This window comes from Coffea arabica, chromosome 7e (assembly GCF_036785885.1).
Source record: "Coffea arabica cultivar ET-39 chromosome 7e, Coffea Arabica ET-39 HiFi, whole genome shotgun sequence".
NCBI classification, from domain to species: domain Eukaryota; kingdom Viridiplantae; phylum Streptophyta; class Magnoliopsida; order Gentianales; family Rubiaceae; genus Coffea; species Coffea arabica.
The window spans coordinates 21,687,578-21,701,801 of record NC_092323.1 but is presented as its reverse complement, the minus strand read 5'-3'; the positions used below and the strand labels follow the sequence as shown (position 1 = coordinate 21,701,801).

General features: G+C 41.2%; 2 protein-coding genes and 1 non-coding gene across 3 annotated transcripts; 2 read left to right on the top strand and 1 right to left on the bottom strand.

Moving 5' to 3' along the window:
* Positions 1 to 2,126: 2,126 nt before the first annotated feature.
* LOC113702591 (small nucleolar RNA R71) lies at positions 2,127 to 2,233 on the bottom strand. Its single transcript, XR_003451227.1, has one exon. It is a non-coding gene; the product is annotated as a small nucleolar RNA R71 (small nucleolar RNA).
* Positions 2,234 to 2,842: 609 nt separating this feature from the next.
* Positions 2,843 to 6,618, top strand: LOC113700718 (uncharacterized). Its single transcript, XM_072060078.1, has 2 exons — positions 2,843 to 4,548; positions 5,109 to 6,618. Exons 1-2 carry the CDS (start codon positions 2,843 to 2,845, stop codon positions 6,616 to 6,618), a joined length of 3,216 nt encoding a protein of 1,071 aa, XP_071916179.1.
* A 6-nt stretch (positions 6,619 to 6,624) lies between these two features.
* LOC113700717 (uncharacterized) lies at positions 6,625 to 7,014 on the top strand. Its single transcript, XM_027221173.1, has 2 exons — positions 6,625 to 6,820; positions 6,884 to 7,014. Exons 1-2 carry the CDS (start codon positions 6,625 to 6,627, stop codon positions 7,012 to 7,014), a joined length of 327 nt encoding a protein of 108 aa, XP_027076974.1.
* The last annotated feature ends 7,210 nt before the right edge of the window (positions 7,015 to 14,224 follow it).

The window sequence follows — 14,224 nt, the reverse complement described above, 5'->3', positions numbered from 1 at the left end:
GTTGTTAATTTTCCCTTTTATTCTTGCCAAATATCGTTTTAATTATTAATATTTACTTATATTTGGTATTGAGACTTAATTTCAGGAATAAAGCAGAAAATTACCAAAAAGGAGGGACTTTTATGGGAAAATGGAGACTTCTAAGGACCTTGGACTCTTGAATTGGTGGGGACCACAAGCTAGTGAAAGGCATTTAGTCATTTTGGCCTTTCAAAGAAAGCAACGTAGAGAGACTTGGACCAAGAAGTAATTTGGAGGCTTTTGTCCACATGTGTGGGGACCACAGGAAATGGCTTTTAGGCTTCTTTCTTTTGGCTTTTTAAGGGAAGACGTTCAGAAGCAAAAGGAGATCCTTTTTAGACGGCTTTAGTTTCAGCTTTTAGTTGAGTTTTTAGTTTTCTTTCTCTTCTCTCTGACTGGCCTCTGACGCACGCCAGGTGTTTGACAATATTCCCCAACGGGGAAACATCCTTTATTCCTTACTTTCTAGTAAAAAAACAATGCCTTCGCAATTTATTAACTCGTGTGGTGATTTAATTCTGCGGCGTGGCTAAGTCTTCCATCTAGTCAAGGGTCAACTCGACGGCGCAGTCCCGAAAATCTGTGAGATCTAATTAGTTTTCACGCGCTCCTTAATTTATTAATATTTGCACGTTGCCTGCTTGTATTTTCATGGGATTATTTTATTACTTGGATCTCAAGGGCCCGATGTTCAATGTGATTTATTAATCTCGTGCCAATTTAGTCAATTAAATCCGTAATTGTTTGATTGATTAATATTAGTGGCAACTGGTGTGTTTACACATTAGGGGAACGTGCAATCTAATTTAAATAACCCTCGTAGCATGTTATTGATTAGGCCTGGGTGTTTCTGGCTATTAATGCAATTGGAAAATTAATTCCTACGGTCGTACCTAGGAATACTCTTCTGGTTAGGGGTGATTAATGGTCGTACCTTGGTCATCTATGAATTAAGGAAAAATTGGTCATTAGAGCTCCTCGATGGCTATAACTAGTCTATTAATAAATTAAGTGAACCTCTTTTGCATCAATGATCGGATAAATGGACTGTGCCTGAGTAGTTGTATCCTTGGCTAGAATTTATTTATTCTTGATTTAATTCCTGTTATATTTGTGCTAGTTAATTATTTATTTTTAGTTGGATTGTTTAATTATTTTTAGTTGCATATCGGTGAAATCCCCCTCTTACCAACTGGACTTTAAAAGAGACAAATATCCCCAGTCCCTGAGGAGACGACCCTACTTGCCACTGTCTACTATTTAGTACATTTCGTCAATTAATTAATTCAGGTATATCGGATTCAGCAAACTCTTCGGGAACAGGGTGAATCAAGTAATCCATTGCACACCTAGAATCCCTGCTCCAGTACCTAGGATTAATTTTTGACTGCTTTTGGTGGTATTTAGGTTTTTATTATTATTATTGTACAGGTTCGGCACCTGTCAATTTTTGGCGCGCGTTGCCGGGGACTGGCGTTATTATTTGTTTCTTTTTTTAAATTCATTTTTGTTCTAATTTTCTGGTATTTTTCTAGTGTATGCCTCGGTCTTTTCGTACAGGTGATTTGATTTTTGACCCTGAAGTAGAGAAGACCGCGTGTAGAACGAGAAAGGAAACCAGACAGCTCAGAGAGGAGCATTCCAGTGCTACATCTCAGAGACCTGAGTCAGGAGTTGAACCAACAGATTCATTTGGTGACACTTCGAGTGATTCGGAGCAAGAAGAAATCCCCATGGCTAATGCACGAACATTAAGGGAGTTGGCTGCCCCTAATTTAAATCAGCAGCCTTTGTGCATTACTTTCCCGAGTTTGAGTGAAAACACTTCATTTGAGTTAAAATCTGGTCTGATTTCTCTTTTACCCTCTTTTCATGGTTTACCAGGTGAGGAGCCGTATAAGCATCTGCAGGAGTTTGATGTCGTGTGCAACAGTATGAAGCCCCCGGGCATTACAGAAGAGTAGATAAAAATGAGGGCATTTCTCTTTTCCTTGAAGGACTCTGCAAAAGACTGGTTATACTACCTACCACCAGGTAGCATCACCACGTGGGACTAATTGAAGAAAAAGTTCTTAGATAAATATTTTCCTGCGTCCAGGGCTGCAAGTCTGAGGAAAGAAATTTGCGGGATCAAGCAGTACCCAGGGGAGTCATTCTATGAGTATTGGGAACGGTTCAAGAAATTGTGCAGAATATGCCCCCAACACCAAATAAGTGAGCAGTTGCTCATACAGTATTTTTATGAGGGGCTCTTTTTCAGAGACAGGAGCATAATTGATGCTGCAAGTGGAGGGGCACTGGTGAACAAAACCCCTCAGGAGGCACGGGGTTAATAGAGGGGATGGCAGAGAATTCACAACAATTCAGTTCGAGAGAGGACGTCCCAATACGTAAGGTGAATGAGGTAGAGACATCCTCTATGCAGCAGCAGCTAACTGAGTTGACCTCGTTTGTTAGGCAATTGGCTGTAGGGAATGCATCTCAGGCCAGGGTGTGGGGGATTTGCACTGGTATGGGTCACTCTGCAGACATGTGCCCAATGCTTCAGGAAGAAACTGCAGAACAGGTGAACATGGCTGGCCACGCGCCCGCGCCAAGAAAGCAGTACGACCCTTACTCAAGTACCTACAATCCCGGGTGGAGAGATCATCCCAACCTCAGTTATGGAGGGAATAGGCAACCCAACTTTGCACCGAACAGGCAGTCTAACTTTGTGTCAAATAAGCCACCAGGGTACCAGCAGCAATACCAACCCCGACCATCTCCGCCCCCAAGCTCTGGTCCATCTTTGGAGGAGATGATGAAATAAATGATGACAACCATGGCGCAAAATCAGCAAAGGACGGAGGCAACCATTATGCAAAATCAGCAAAGGACGGACTCCGAAATGCAGGATATAAGGAATCAGATAAATCAAATGGCCACAACAATCAACCGTTTGGATTCCCAGAACCAAGGTAAATTGCCATCTCAGCCCGAATTAAATCGGAAGAACGTGAGCGCAATGACCCTAAGGAGCGGGAAAGAAATTCAGGGGCCTGAACCTGTGATCCCTAAGGATAAGGATGAGGAAAAGATCGAAAATGAGCTTGAAAGGGAGGACAGCAATGGTGTAGATCTAAAGGTACTTCCTGACCCAGTAATTACAGCTAAAACTAACCCGCCTCCTTTTTCTAGCAGGTTGGAAAAATCGAAGAAACAGGATAAGGAGAAGGAGATCTTGGAGGTTTTTCGCAAGGTTGAGATAAATATCCCCCTCTTAGACGCAATCAAACAAGTACCAAAATATGCCAAGTTCCTAAGGGACTTGTATGTCAACCGAAAGCGGTTGAGGGGAGATGAACGGGTCATTGTTGGGGAAAATGTGTCAGCGGTACTGCAGAGAAAGCTTCCACCCAAGTGCGGGGACCCAAGTATGTTTACTATCCCCTGTAGGATAGGGAACACTGTGATTAGAAGGGTCATGTTGGATTTGGGAGCATCAATTAATGTCATGCCTAAATCTATATATGCTTCTCTAAAGCTAGGTCCATTAAAAGAAACTGGAATAATCATTCAATTAGCTGACCGAACTAATGCATATCCTGATGGGTTGGTTGAAGATGTGTTGGTGAAAATTAATGATTTGGTGTTTTCAGCTGATTTTTATGTACTTGATATGGATGATGATCACTCCCCCGATCCCTCACCTTTGTTATTGGGTAGACCCTTTATGAGCACAGCACAAACAAAAATTGATGTTAATAAGGGTACCTTGTCCATGGAATTTGATGGGGAAATTGTGCACTTTAATATCTTTGATACTATGAAATATCCCTCAAACTCCAACTTTAGCTCAATTTTTTCTGTGAGTGCTATTGACCCTGCGGTGCAGGAAGTATTTGAAACTGTTTGCAGGGATGAGTTGGAGGTAGCTTTGACCAAGCACCTCGAGTTGGAAACAACTCCTGAGGTGGAGTGGAGTGAAAATTTAAAATGCACAATAGGAGCATTACACTCATTGCCAACCTCCACAAAAAGGTACGAAGTTTTACCTATATTCATTCCCGAACCTCACCAGAGGGTATTGCCATCGGTGGTGCAGGCGCCTGTTTTGGAATTGAAGCCCCTACCAGAGCACCTGAAGTATGCGTATTTGGGTGATAATGAGACACTCCCGGTGATTATTTCGTCAGCATTGTCAAAAACCCAAGAGGAGAAACTGATCCGGGTCCTTAGAGAGCATAAAGAGGCGATAGGTTGGACAATCGCAGACATTAAGGGGATCAACCCGGCCGTCTGTATGCATCGGATTAGACTGGAAGAGGATACTAAACCTGTTCTGCAGGCTCAGAGGAGGCTCAACCACCTCATGATGGAAGTTGTAAAGAAAGAGATTTTAAAATTGCTAGATGTGGGGATCATTTTTCCAATATCAGACAGCCCGTGGGTGAGCCCGGTCCAGGTAGTCCCAAAGAAGGCAGGAGTGACGGTAGACGCTAACCAAACGGGTGAACTCGTGCCAGTGCGCAAGCCCACTGGATGGAGGCAATGTATAGACTACCGTAGGCTAAACGCCGTCACCAAAAAGGACCATTTCCCTCTCCCTTTCATTGACCAAATGGTTGAACGTTTGTCTTGTAGGGCTTACTATTGCTTTTTGGATGGATTTTCAGGATACTTTCAGATAGCAATTGCCCCAGAGGATCAAGAGAAAACAACCTTCACGTGCCCGTTCGGGACCTTTGCCTATAGACGAATGCCATTTGGGTTGTGTAATGCGCCTGCAACGTTCCAGAGGTGTATGGTAAGTATTTTTTCAGAATATGTGGAGAAAATTATTGAAGTTTTTATGGATGATTTCAGTGTGTATGGTGATAGTTTTGATACATGTCTAGATAACCTGAAATTGATCCTGATAAGGTGTATAGAGACTAATCTTGTGCTTAATTGGGAAAAATATCATTTTATGGTTGACCACGGGATAGTCTTAGGTCATGTTGTATCGTCTAAGGGTATCGAGGTTGACAAGGCTAAAATAGACATTATATCGGCATTACCTTACCCCGCAAATGTGCGGGAGGTGCGTTCTTTTCTTGGACATGCAGGTTTTTACCGAAGGTTCATCAAGAATTTTTTAAAATTGGAGCCCCGTTGTTCCAACTTCTACAAAAGGATGTAGCTTTCGAGTTTGATGACAAGTGTGAGAGAGCCTTCGACAAGTTGAAGGAATTGTTGACCTCACCTCCAATCATCCAGCCCCCTGATTGGAATTTACCATTTGAGATCATGTGCGATGCCAGTGACCATGCTGTAGGGGCTGTATTGGGGCAGCGAGTAGGAAAGGCAGCTCACGTCATCTATTATGCATCCCGCGCCCTGAATGGAGCCCAGTTGAATTACTCCACCACTGAGAAGGAGCTTCTTGCAGTTATTTTTGCTTTAGAAAAATTCAGGTCATATTTGTTAGGTGCTAAAGTGATTGTATTTTCTGATCATGCAGCATTGAGATACCTGATGACCAAGAAAGATGCAAAACCGAGGTTCATACGGTGGATATTGCTCTTACAGGAATTTAACCTGGAGATAAGAGATAAAAGAGGGTCAGAGAATTTAGTAGCCAACCATTTGAGTCGTATCCCCGTTGGAGAGGATAGTGAACCATTGAAGGATGCATTCCCTGAAGAGCATTTATTTTCTTTAAATTCTCAATTGCCTTGGTATGCTGATCTGGTCAATTATTTGGTAACCGATAATTTTCCTGCAGGTTGGCCAAAATCGAAGAGGGATAAATTGAAGAGCGACGCCAAGTATTTTATCTGGGATGACCCGTACCTGTGGAAGAGGTGTGCGGATCAGGTGATGACGAGATGTGTAAGTGAAATGGAATTTCAATCGATTTTAGCTTTTTGTCATACTTTTGCCTGTGGAGGTCATTTTGGACCCAGGAGAACTGCTCATAAGGTTTTAGAAAGTGAATTTTATTGGCCTTCATTGTTTAAGGATGCCTATGTGTTTTGTAAGACATGTGATAAATGTCAGAGGATAGGCAATTTATCCCGAAGGGATCAACTGCCACAGGTGCCCATGCTTTTCATTGAAATTTTTGATACTTGGGGTATAGATTTCATGGGTCCCTTCCCAAATTCTTGTGGATTTTTATACATTTTACTAGCAGTGGATTATGTCTCGAAGTGGGTGGAAGCAAAAGCCACCCGCACTAATGATTCTAAGGTGGTTGCAGATTTCATAAAGTCTAACATTTTTGTGCGATTTGGAATGCCACGGGCAATTGTGAGTGATAGGGGGACGCATTTTTGCAACAAGACAATTGCTGCTTTGTTCAGAAGATATGGTGTACTTCATAAAGTTTCCACTTCCTACCATCCACAAACCAATGGCCAGGCTGAAGTCTCGAATAGGGAAATAAAGTCTATTTTGGAAAAGATGGTCCGCCCTGATAGGAAGGACTGGAGTTCAAGGTTGGAAGATGCTTTGTGGGCATACAGGACCGCTTACAAGACACCTATAGGGATGTCTCCCTATAGGTTGGTATTTGGTAAGCCTTGCCATCTTCTAGTGGAGTTCGAGCATAAAGCATTTTGGGCGGTTAAGTAATGCAATATGGATATTGAGGAGGGCGGAATCCAAAGAAAGTTACAGTTACAGGAGTTGGAAGAGATTCGCAATGAATCCTATGAGAATGCGGTAATCTATAAGGAGAAGAATAAAATTTTTCATGACCAACAGATTTCAAGGAAGACATTCGAATGTGGGCAAAAAGTTCTACTGTATCACTCCAAATTGAAGTTATTTCCAGGTAAATTACGTTCTCGTTGGATTGGTTCTTTTGTTGTGACTAATGTCTTTCATTATGGTGCAGTAGAGATCCAAAGTTTGAAGACTGAGAAGAAATTTGTAGTGAATGGTCATCGTCGCAAACCGTATTATGAAGGGGTTCCAATTAAACGGGTGGAGATGATGCACTTGGAAGACCCTGCTTGCTTAGTTTAAGCAAATTTTTGGGGCTACGTCTAGCCAGAGACGTTAAAGAAAGGCGCTTTTGGGAGGCAACCCAATTGTTAATTTTGTTGTTTTAGTGCTTAATTATTTAATTAGGTCGTTTCTCACGTGGGTACTAGTCACTCTTGATGTTTTCTAACTTTGATCAGGATAGGTAATCTTGGCGTGCCCACGCGAGGAGGGCACGCGTTAAGCGTCTAAGTCCAAGTCCCATGGGTAGAGGATGTTAGTAAAACATGGCGTGCCCGCGCCGTGTTGGTAAATTCTCAACATCTCGCGACACCGGCAGAAAATAGAATCTTGGCGTGCCCACGCGAGGAGGGCACGCGTTAAAGTGCGTAAGGTAACTCTCGAAGGCAGTGGATGCTCTCTAATCTTGGCGTGCCCACGCCATGTTTGACGACTCAAAAAAAAAAAGTATTTTAGCAATTATAATTTTCGAAATTTGAATTCCAAAAAGAAAAAATTTTAAGCAATTTTTAATCTGGACAATTTGCGTTGGAGTAATTTAAAAAAAAAAAAAACATTTCCCTTTTCTCTTTTCTTCTTTTTCCTTCTTTTCTTTCTTCCTCTCTTTTCTTTCTTCCTTCTTCTCCGCTGCTTCCTTTTTCCTCTTTTTCTTTTCTTCTTCACCCGACAACCGCAGCCTGCGCTGCCGCTAGCCCACGACCTGCGAGGCACTAGCTCGCGCGCCTCTACCACCAGCTCTCCTCCAACTTCCTCGCGCGCCGCCAGCGCGCCTCCTCCTCAGCTCAGCACGCCGCAGCCCCTGTTCTCCCTCGCGCGCTACCAGGGCTGCCGCGAGCCACCGCCCGCAGCTGACCCCTGCGCGCCGCCAAGCTTCACGCTGCGTCGCCCTCGCGCGCGGCCCTCTCGCGCTCTGCTCCACCACACGCGCAACCCCAGCAACCGCCACCTGCAGCCGCTGGCCTGTCAACCTCCATTGGCACCACTAGCTCCATTGCCACGCGTCACCACCTGCCCAAATTTGGCAGGTGGAGGTATTCCAATTTCCACCTTAATTAGTAGTCCTCTGGTCCTTAAATTGCTGGATATTTGCGTTTTTTTGTTTCGTGGGCCTTTTGTTGGAATTTGGCAGGCAGTGATTTTGGACATTTGCTGGGGCTAATTTTGGGGCATTTGCTGCGATATTTGGGGGTTGAATTAAGCAATTTCTGGGGTTCATTTTGGACAGATTTGGGGCTAATTGCTACCATATGTGGGGATATTTTCTGATATTTGTTGAATTGTTGGCCGTCTGACCTTCCCTGTGTGTATACCAGTGGTACTGGTTGGAGTGTTTTGTTTACATTCATTGATTTTATGTGGTCGCCTGTCTGATTGCGAGCTAATAACCTTGTACTTCTGTTGTTGTTCGCATTTTGACCTGTGGTTGCTGAAATTGCCAAATTCTGGAATCATTTGCTACTTTTCACAGGTTGGATTTCTTGTTGGATCCAAGAGGGTGATAATTTGGGCATTTTCTAGGGTCAATTTTGAGGCAAAATTACGTTTATTTGCTGTTTCGTTTGGGGATATTTTCTGGCATCGATTACATTATTGAGTTGGCCATTTGCTTTAGTTTTCCCTGTGACTCACCAGTAGTACTGGTTGAGATTTTTGGCCTATCGTGGTGGTTCCAAATTGAAGATTCTTGCTTATTTTAAAGTTTAAGTTCCTGTGATTGAGTTGCTGCCGTTGAATTTAATTCTTTCCTGTCTGTGCACCAGTGGTACTGGTTGCAGTGTTGCTTTCCAATTCTTAATCCTCTGTGCTGGACTGCCTATTCGATTCTTGAGTTTTGGTGCCTGAACTGTCTCTCGATTCTTACCATTAGTTGCTGGAAATGCTAGCTCTTTGGGTTAATTGCTGCTTGTAGTAACCTGTTTTGGGTTCTTGACTGTCCATTTAGAGACAGTGACGCCGGTTTTAGGTTCACGTGTGTCTGATTCATATATTTGGTGTCCAATTGTGGGTGAATTGCTGCGATTGCTGGTTCAATTTGGGGGCGCCCGTGACGCTTATATTTGCTTATTGGGGCGCCCGTGACGCTTATAATTGCTACTCAGTTGGGTATACTGGACTTGCTTGGGGTCCTTTTCTAGCTCTTTGATTCCTGTATTGTGCTTTCTATTGTTTTGGTTTCCCTGTTGGTCACCATGGTGTGGCCTCGATCTTCGTCTAAGTCTAGGACTCCTAGGCAATCACAGCCTCCACCACCCCAACCCACTATTCCCGCCTCTGACTCCTCGCACGAACCTTCCTCCTCTGGGAGGAGAGCTCGCCTGAGGAGACAGAGGGGCGTCCATATTTCTGACCCTGCACATTTTGGGGGAAATTTGCACTTCACTAGGGCCGCCGACAAGCAGCGATATGCTGTTTGTTGTGAGCGGCAAATCACTCCCTGCCGATATCTGGACGCCGCCACCTTGGGCCTTCTAAATATTAGCGACCCCTTCCACCATTTGATCAATGGCATTGGGTGGCGCCCATATTCCCGTATTGTTGATCTCCCTGCCTTTGTTGAGTTGGTTAGGGAGTTCTATGCCACTTTTGAGTTCACCATTACTACTGGTTATTCTGTGTCTACCCCCGATGTCATTCACTTTCGATTGATGGGTCAGGAGTTCCACCAGTCGATTACTGATTTTAATTTAGCTTTTGGCTTCATTGATCCGGCCTATGCCGCATCTCGGGAGTATGCCGAGAGTGCGTGCGACTACATAGAGCCTTTCTTCTCTCGTTATCGCAGTATGTGGGAGGCGTTATCCGTCGACCCTGCCCCTTATGATCCTCGCCAGTCCAAGAGCTCTTACATCAAGGACCCGGCTTCTCGCTACATCCAGCGCTTCCTAGCGTATAGTTTCTCGGGTAGGCGAGATAGCTCGGGTATATTGTCCAAGCCAGAATTCTTTTTCTTATGGTGCATGCATAATAATATTAAGGTTAATTTGGGGTGCTGGCTCGCTTCTCAATTTAAGTCTGTTTTGACAAAAAAGAAGCGCCCCTTGATTCTTGGGTCGTATATCACCAATTTGGCTGTTAACTTGCAGTTGCTTGATCTCTCTAACCATGATTTACATGTTGCTTGTCAAATGGAGGCTTTGGACATCCCGTGCTTGGAGCGAATGGGTTTGGTACGGGAAGGTGACAACGGGTGGGAGATTGTTCCCCCGGGACCGATTAGACCTCCTCCTCGTTCATCCTTTGCCAGTGCATCCACAGCGGGCGGTGATCCCGGTCCTTCTTCTTCCGCTCCCCCCTCCGGCCCTACGGCCGAGGAATGGCACCAGCTCCGAAACACGGTCGAGCGGCTTGAGACGCGGCAGAAACACATGGACGTTAACATTCACAATATGGCGCAGAATTTCGCGGCATTTATGCAGCAAGCCGGGTTCCCTCCTCAGTTCCCGCCTAACCCTCCCATGTTCTGACGACTATGGGGAAGTACCGTTGCCCTTTTCTTTGTTCCCGAAGAGTTTGCTGAATCCGATATACCTGAATTAATTAATTGACGAAATGTACTAAATAGTAGACAGTGGCAAGTAGGGTCGTCTCCTCAGGGATTGGGGATATTTGTCTCTTTTAAAGTCCAGTTGGTAAGAGGGGGATTTCACCGATATGCAACTAAAAACAATTAAACAATCCAACTAAAAATAAATAATTAACTAGCACAAATATAACAGGAATTAAATCAAGAATAAATAAATTCTAGTCAAGGATACAACTACTCAGGCACAGTCCATTTATCCGATCATTGATGCAAAAGAGGTTCACTTACTTTATTAATAGACTAGTTATAGCCATCGAGGAGCTCTAATGACCAATTTTTCCTTAATTTATAGATGACCAAGGTACGACCATTAATCACCCTTAACCAGAAGAGTATTCCTAGGTACGACCGTAGGAATTAATTTTCCAATTGCATTAATAGCCAGAAACACCCAGCCCTAATCAATAACACGCTACGAGGGTTATTTAAATTAGATTGCACGTTCCCCTAATCTGTAAACACACCAGTTGCCACTAATATTAATCAATCAAACAATTACGGATTTAATTGACTAAATTGACACGAGATTAATAAATCACATTGAACATCGGGCCCTTGAGATCCAAGTAATAAAATAATCCCATGAAAATACAAGCAGGCAACGTGCAAATATTAATAAATTAAGGAGCGCGTGAAAACTAATTAGATCTCACAGATTTTCGGGACTGCGCCGTCGAGTTGACCCTTGACTAGATGGAAGACTTAGCCACGCCACATAATTAAATCACCACACCAGTTAATAAATTGCGAAGGCATTGTTTTTTTTACTAGAAAGTAAGGAATAAAGGATGTTTCCCCGTTGGGGAATATTGTCAAACACCTGGCGTGCGTTAGAGGCCAGTCAGAGAGAAGAGAAAGAAAACTAAAAACTCAACTAAAAGCTGAAACTAAAGCCGTCTAAAAAGGATCTCCTTTTGCTTCTGTATGTCTTCCCTTAAAAAGCCAAAAGAAAGAAGCCTAAAAGCTATTTCCTGTGGTCCCCACACATGTGGACAAAAGCCTCCAAATTACTTCTTGGTCCAAGTCTCTCTACGTTGCTTTCTTTGAAAGGCCAAAATGACTAAATGCCTTTCACTAGCTTGTGGTCCCCACCAATTCAAGAGTCCAAGGTCCTTAGAAGTCTCCATTTTCCCATAAAAGTTCCTCCTTTTTGGTAATTTTCTGCTTTGTTCCTGAAATTAAGTCTCAATACCAAATATAAGTAAATATTAATAATTAAAACGATATTTGGCAAGAATAAAAGGGGAAATTAACAACAAAATTACTAACAATTAACACCCTATCAGGCTTAGGTCCTGTTACAATCATTACTTGAGTATTTTGAAGTTAACACCCTATAATTATCTAAATATATTTCTTTTCATTTGCAAGCTCATAGATTCTATTTAAAAATATTTATGGTCAAGTTTATGCAAGCTTTTCTTAACATATGCTATAAGTAACAATTTTGCGTAATTTTTACAATTATATTTAAAATGAATATTGTGTAAAATAAATTTTTTAGTAGCACATGCATTTTGACTGTAATTGTAAATTGTTGAGATAACATCTTATATTTAGTCACGTTGTTTTTTCATAATTTTGTTAATAATAATTATTAGTTTACTAAGCAAGCTCTTGTTGCAAAGATGATTTTAGCAATTCAGCCTTGATGATGGCTTTTATCCTATCTAATTGCCATAGTTTTTTCTACCCTCCACTAGTGGTCTAAAAGGATAATCAATTCCTTTGGCAAGAGAACTATGGTTAAAAGTTTATTTTATTCCTAAGTTGGCAGGATTTGTTTGGTGAGTTCGTGTTTGAATTTTTTTAAGAAATGTTACATGAATAATGGGAGTCGCAATGGGTATAGTTTATCGGAGTTATATGTCTTGATTTTTAGGTGTTCTAAAGCTCCTAACTAAGTTGGTGTTCACAAGGATAATGATGGTATTCATGGGAAAATAATTTAAGCTATTAGTGTAAGCAGTTCTGGATATGGTATTTACATGTTAAATTTTATGGACCATTGAGGCCTTAATAATGGATCCCTTGAAGACCTATGCAAGGTAAATATGCTATGTGTCTATATTAAAAAAAAAGTTTAGAAATAGATTTGAATTTATGGGTTTTTCATTTTTCAAATTAAATATTATTTTGCAAAGATGTTTTTGATTTGTAATTCTGTATTCCTAAAATCTAATACAGCAAGACAATTCATATTTTTATTAAAACCTTTTTTTTTCCTACACTACTAGTGATGGGCTCACAGTTTGTCGCATTCGGAAATCCCATTTTTGGCCGTTTTGTTTTCAAACCCAAGTGACTATTGGCCAAACATAATTTTGAGAAGCAGATTGGAAGACAAGATATCATCAGCTTCAGCTTAAGTCAAGCTTTGAAGATAATTATGTATACATCAAAATGGTGTCCATTTAGACTCGTAAACTTTTCAAAGTCTTGTGACTAATTTCCATCAATTAGACGATTTGTACGATGCAATTGCAGAGAATTTTCATGAATTAGATGAATTGTGATTAATATTCCAGGAGTTGTTTTCCTCTTACAATGACCCATACACATTACAAGCAGGAACATTTTAGGAATTTTTCTTTTAGCTTCATCATTTTTATAAAGCTACTACAAGGTTTTAATTATGAAAAAATTTATGATGTCACATTAATGTCAAAGAATATCTTCATTGGAGAAAGAAATTTATATTAGCTCAAAAATGACAAGAAAGTAAGGTGATTGTCGCACGTCTCTTGGGAGAAACTTAGAGAGGTAATCCAATTAAGGGGATTGTCGCACTACATACAATTCATTTTATGCATAAATGCTTTCTGAATGCTCAAATCTCTTATTCAACGATGCAAATTTTTTTAAATTTCAAATTTTAATAACGAGCAAATACAAAAAAAAGTCGAAATCTATACAAATTTTTTTTTATAAAGTTTGCACTTTTTTTTTGGTAATTATCCAACATGCATTGCAGACTACTTTTTTTTGTTGACAAGAAAACCCGCAGCCGCTACACTCTTGCTGGGTAAACTCCACCCCAGCATTGTAGACTACTTTTCTAAAATTAATTGTGTCCCTCGTGCATTAGATTTTGTTTATACCAACAAATTTGCAATTATTTCTTTCCAAATAATGGCACTATGGAATATTAAATATCTAACTACTTTATAGTGCTCCTTAAGGGATCTAAATTCTATGTAATTTACGTGGTAGTGACTGCAAATGACAATTAGGGGAGGGTAACGAGTTGGATTGAAAGTAGAATGATAGATTGAATGTATGATACATATTTTAACAGAGTGAGATATTTTATTTTGTTTTCACATAATTTGTTTGAGGGGACAAAAATGAGGAAAATTTTATAATGGAATAAAGTGTGCAAACCCCATCTTTTCAGTAATTTTTTTGGGACCTGCTTGTACACGTTGTAGATGTCAGAATTTAGCTATTAAAAATTGTTGTACTTCCGCTTTCTCTATTGGTAATATGGACACAAACCAATATTAAAAAAAAAAAAGCATGAGCTGGAGATGCGGTGTTAGAATTTTGGCATCTTTTACCCCAATTTCTAGGAAATTAATTGTTATAAATAAATATAACTTGAATTATTTACACACACATACAACGTGTCTTCATAACTAGTTAACA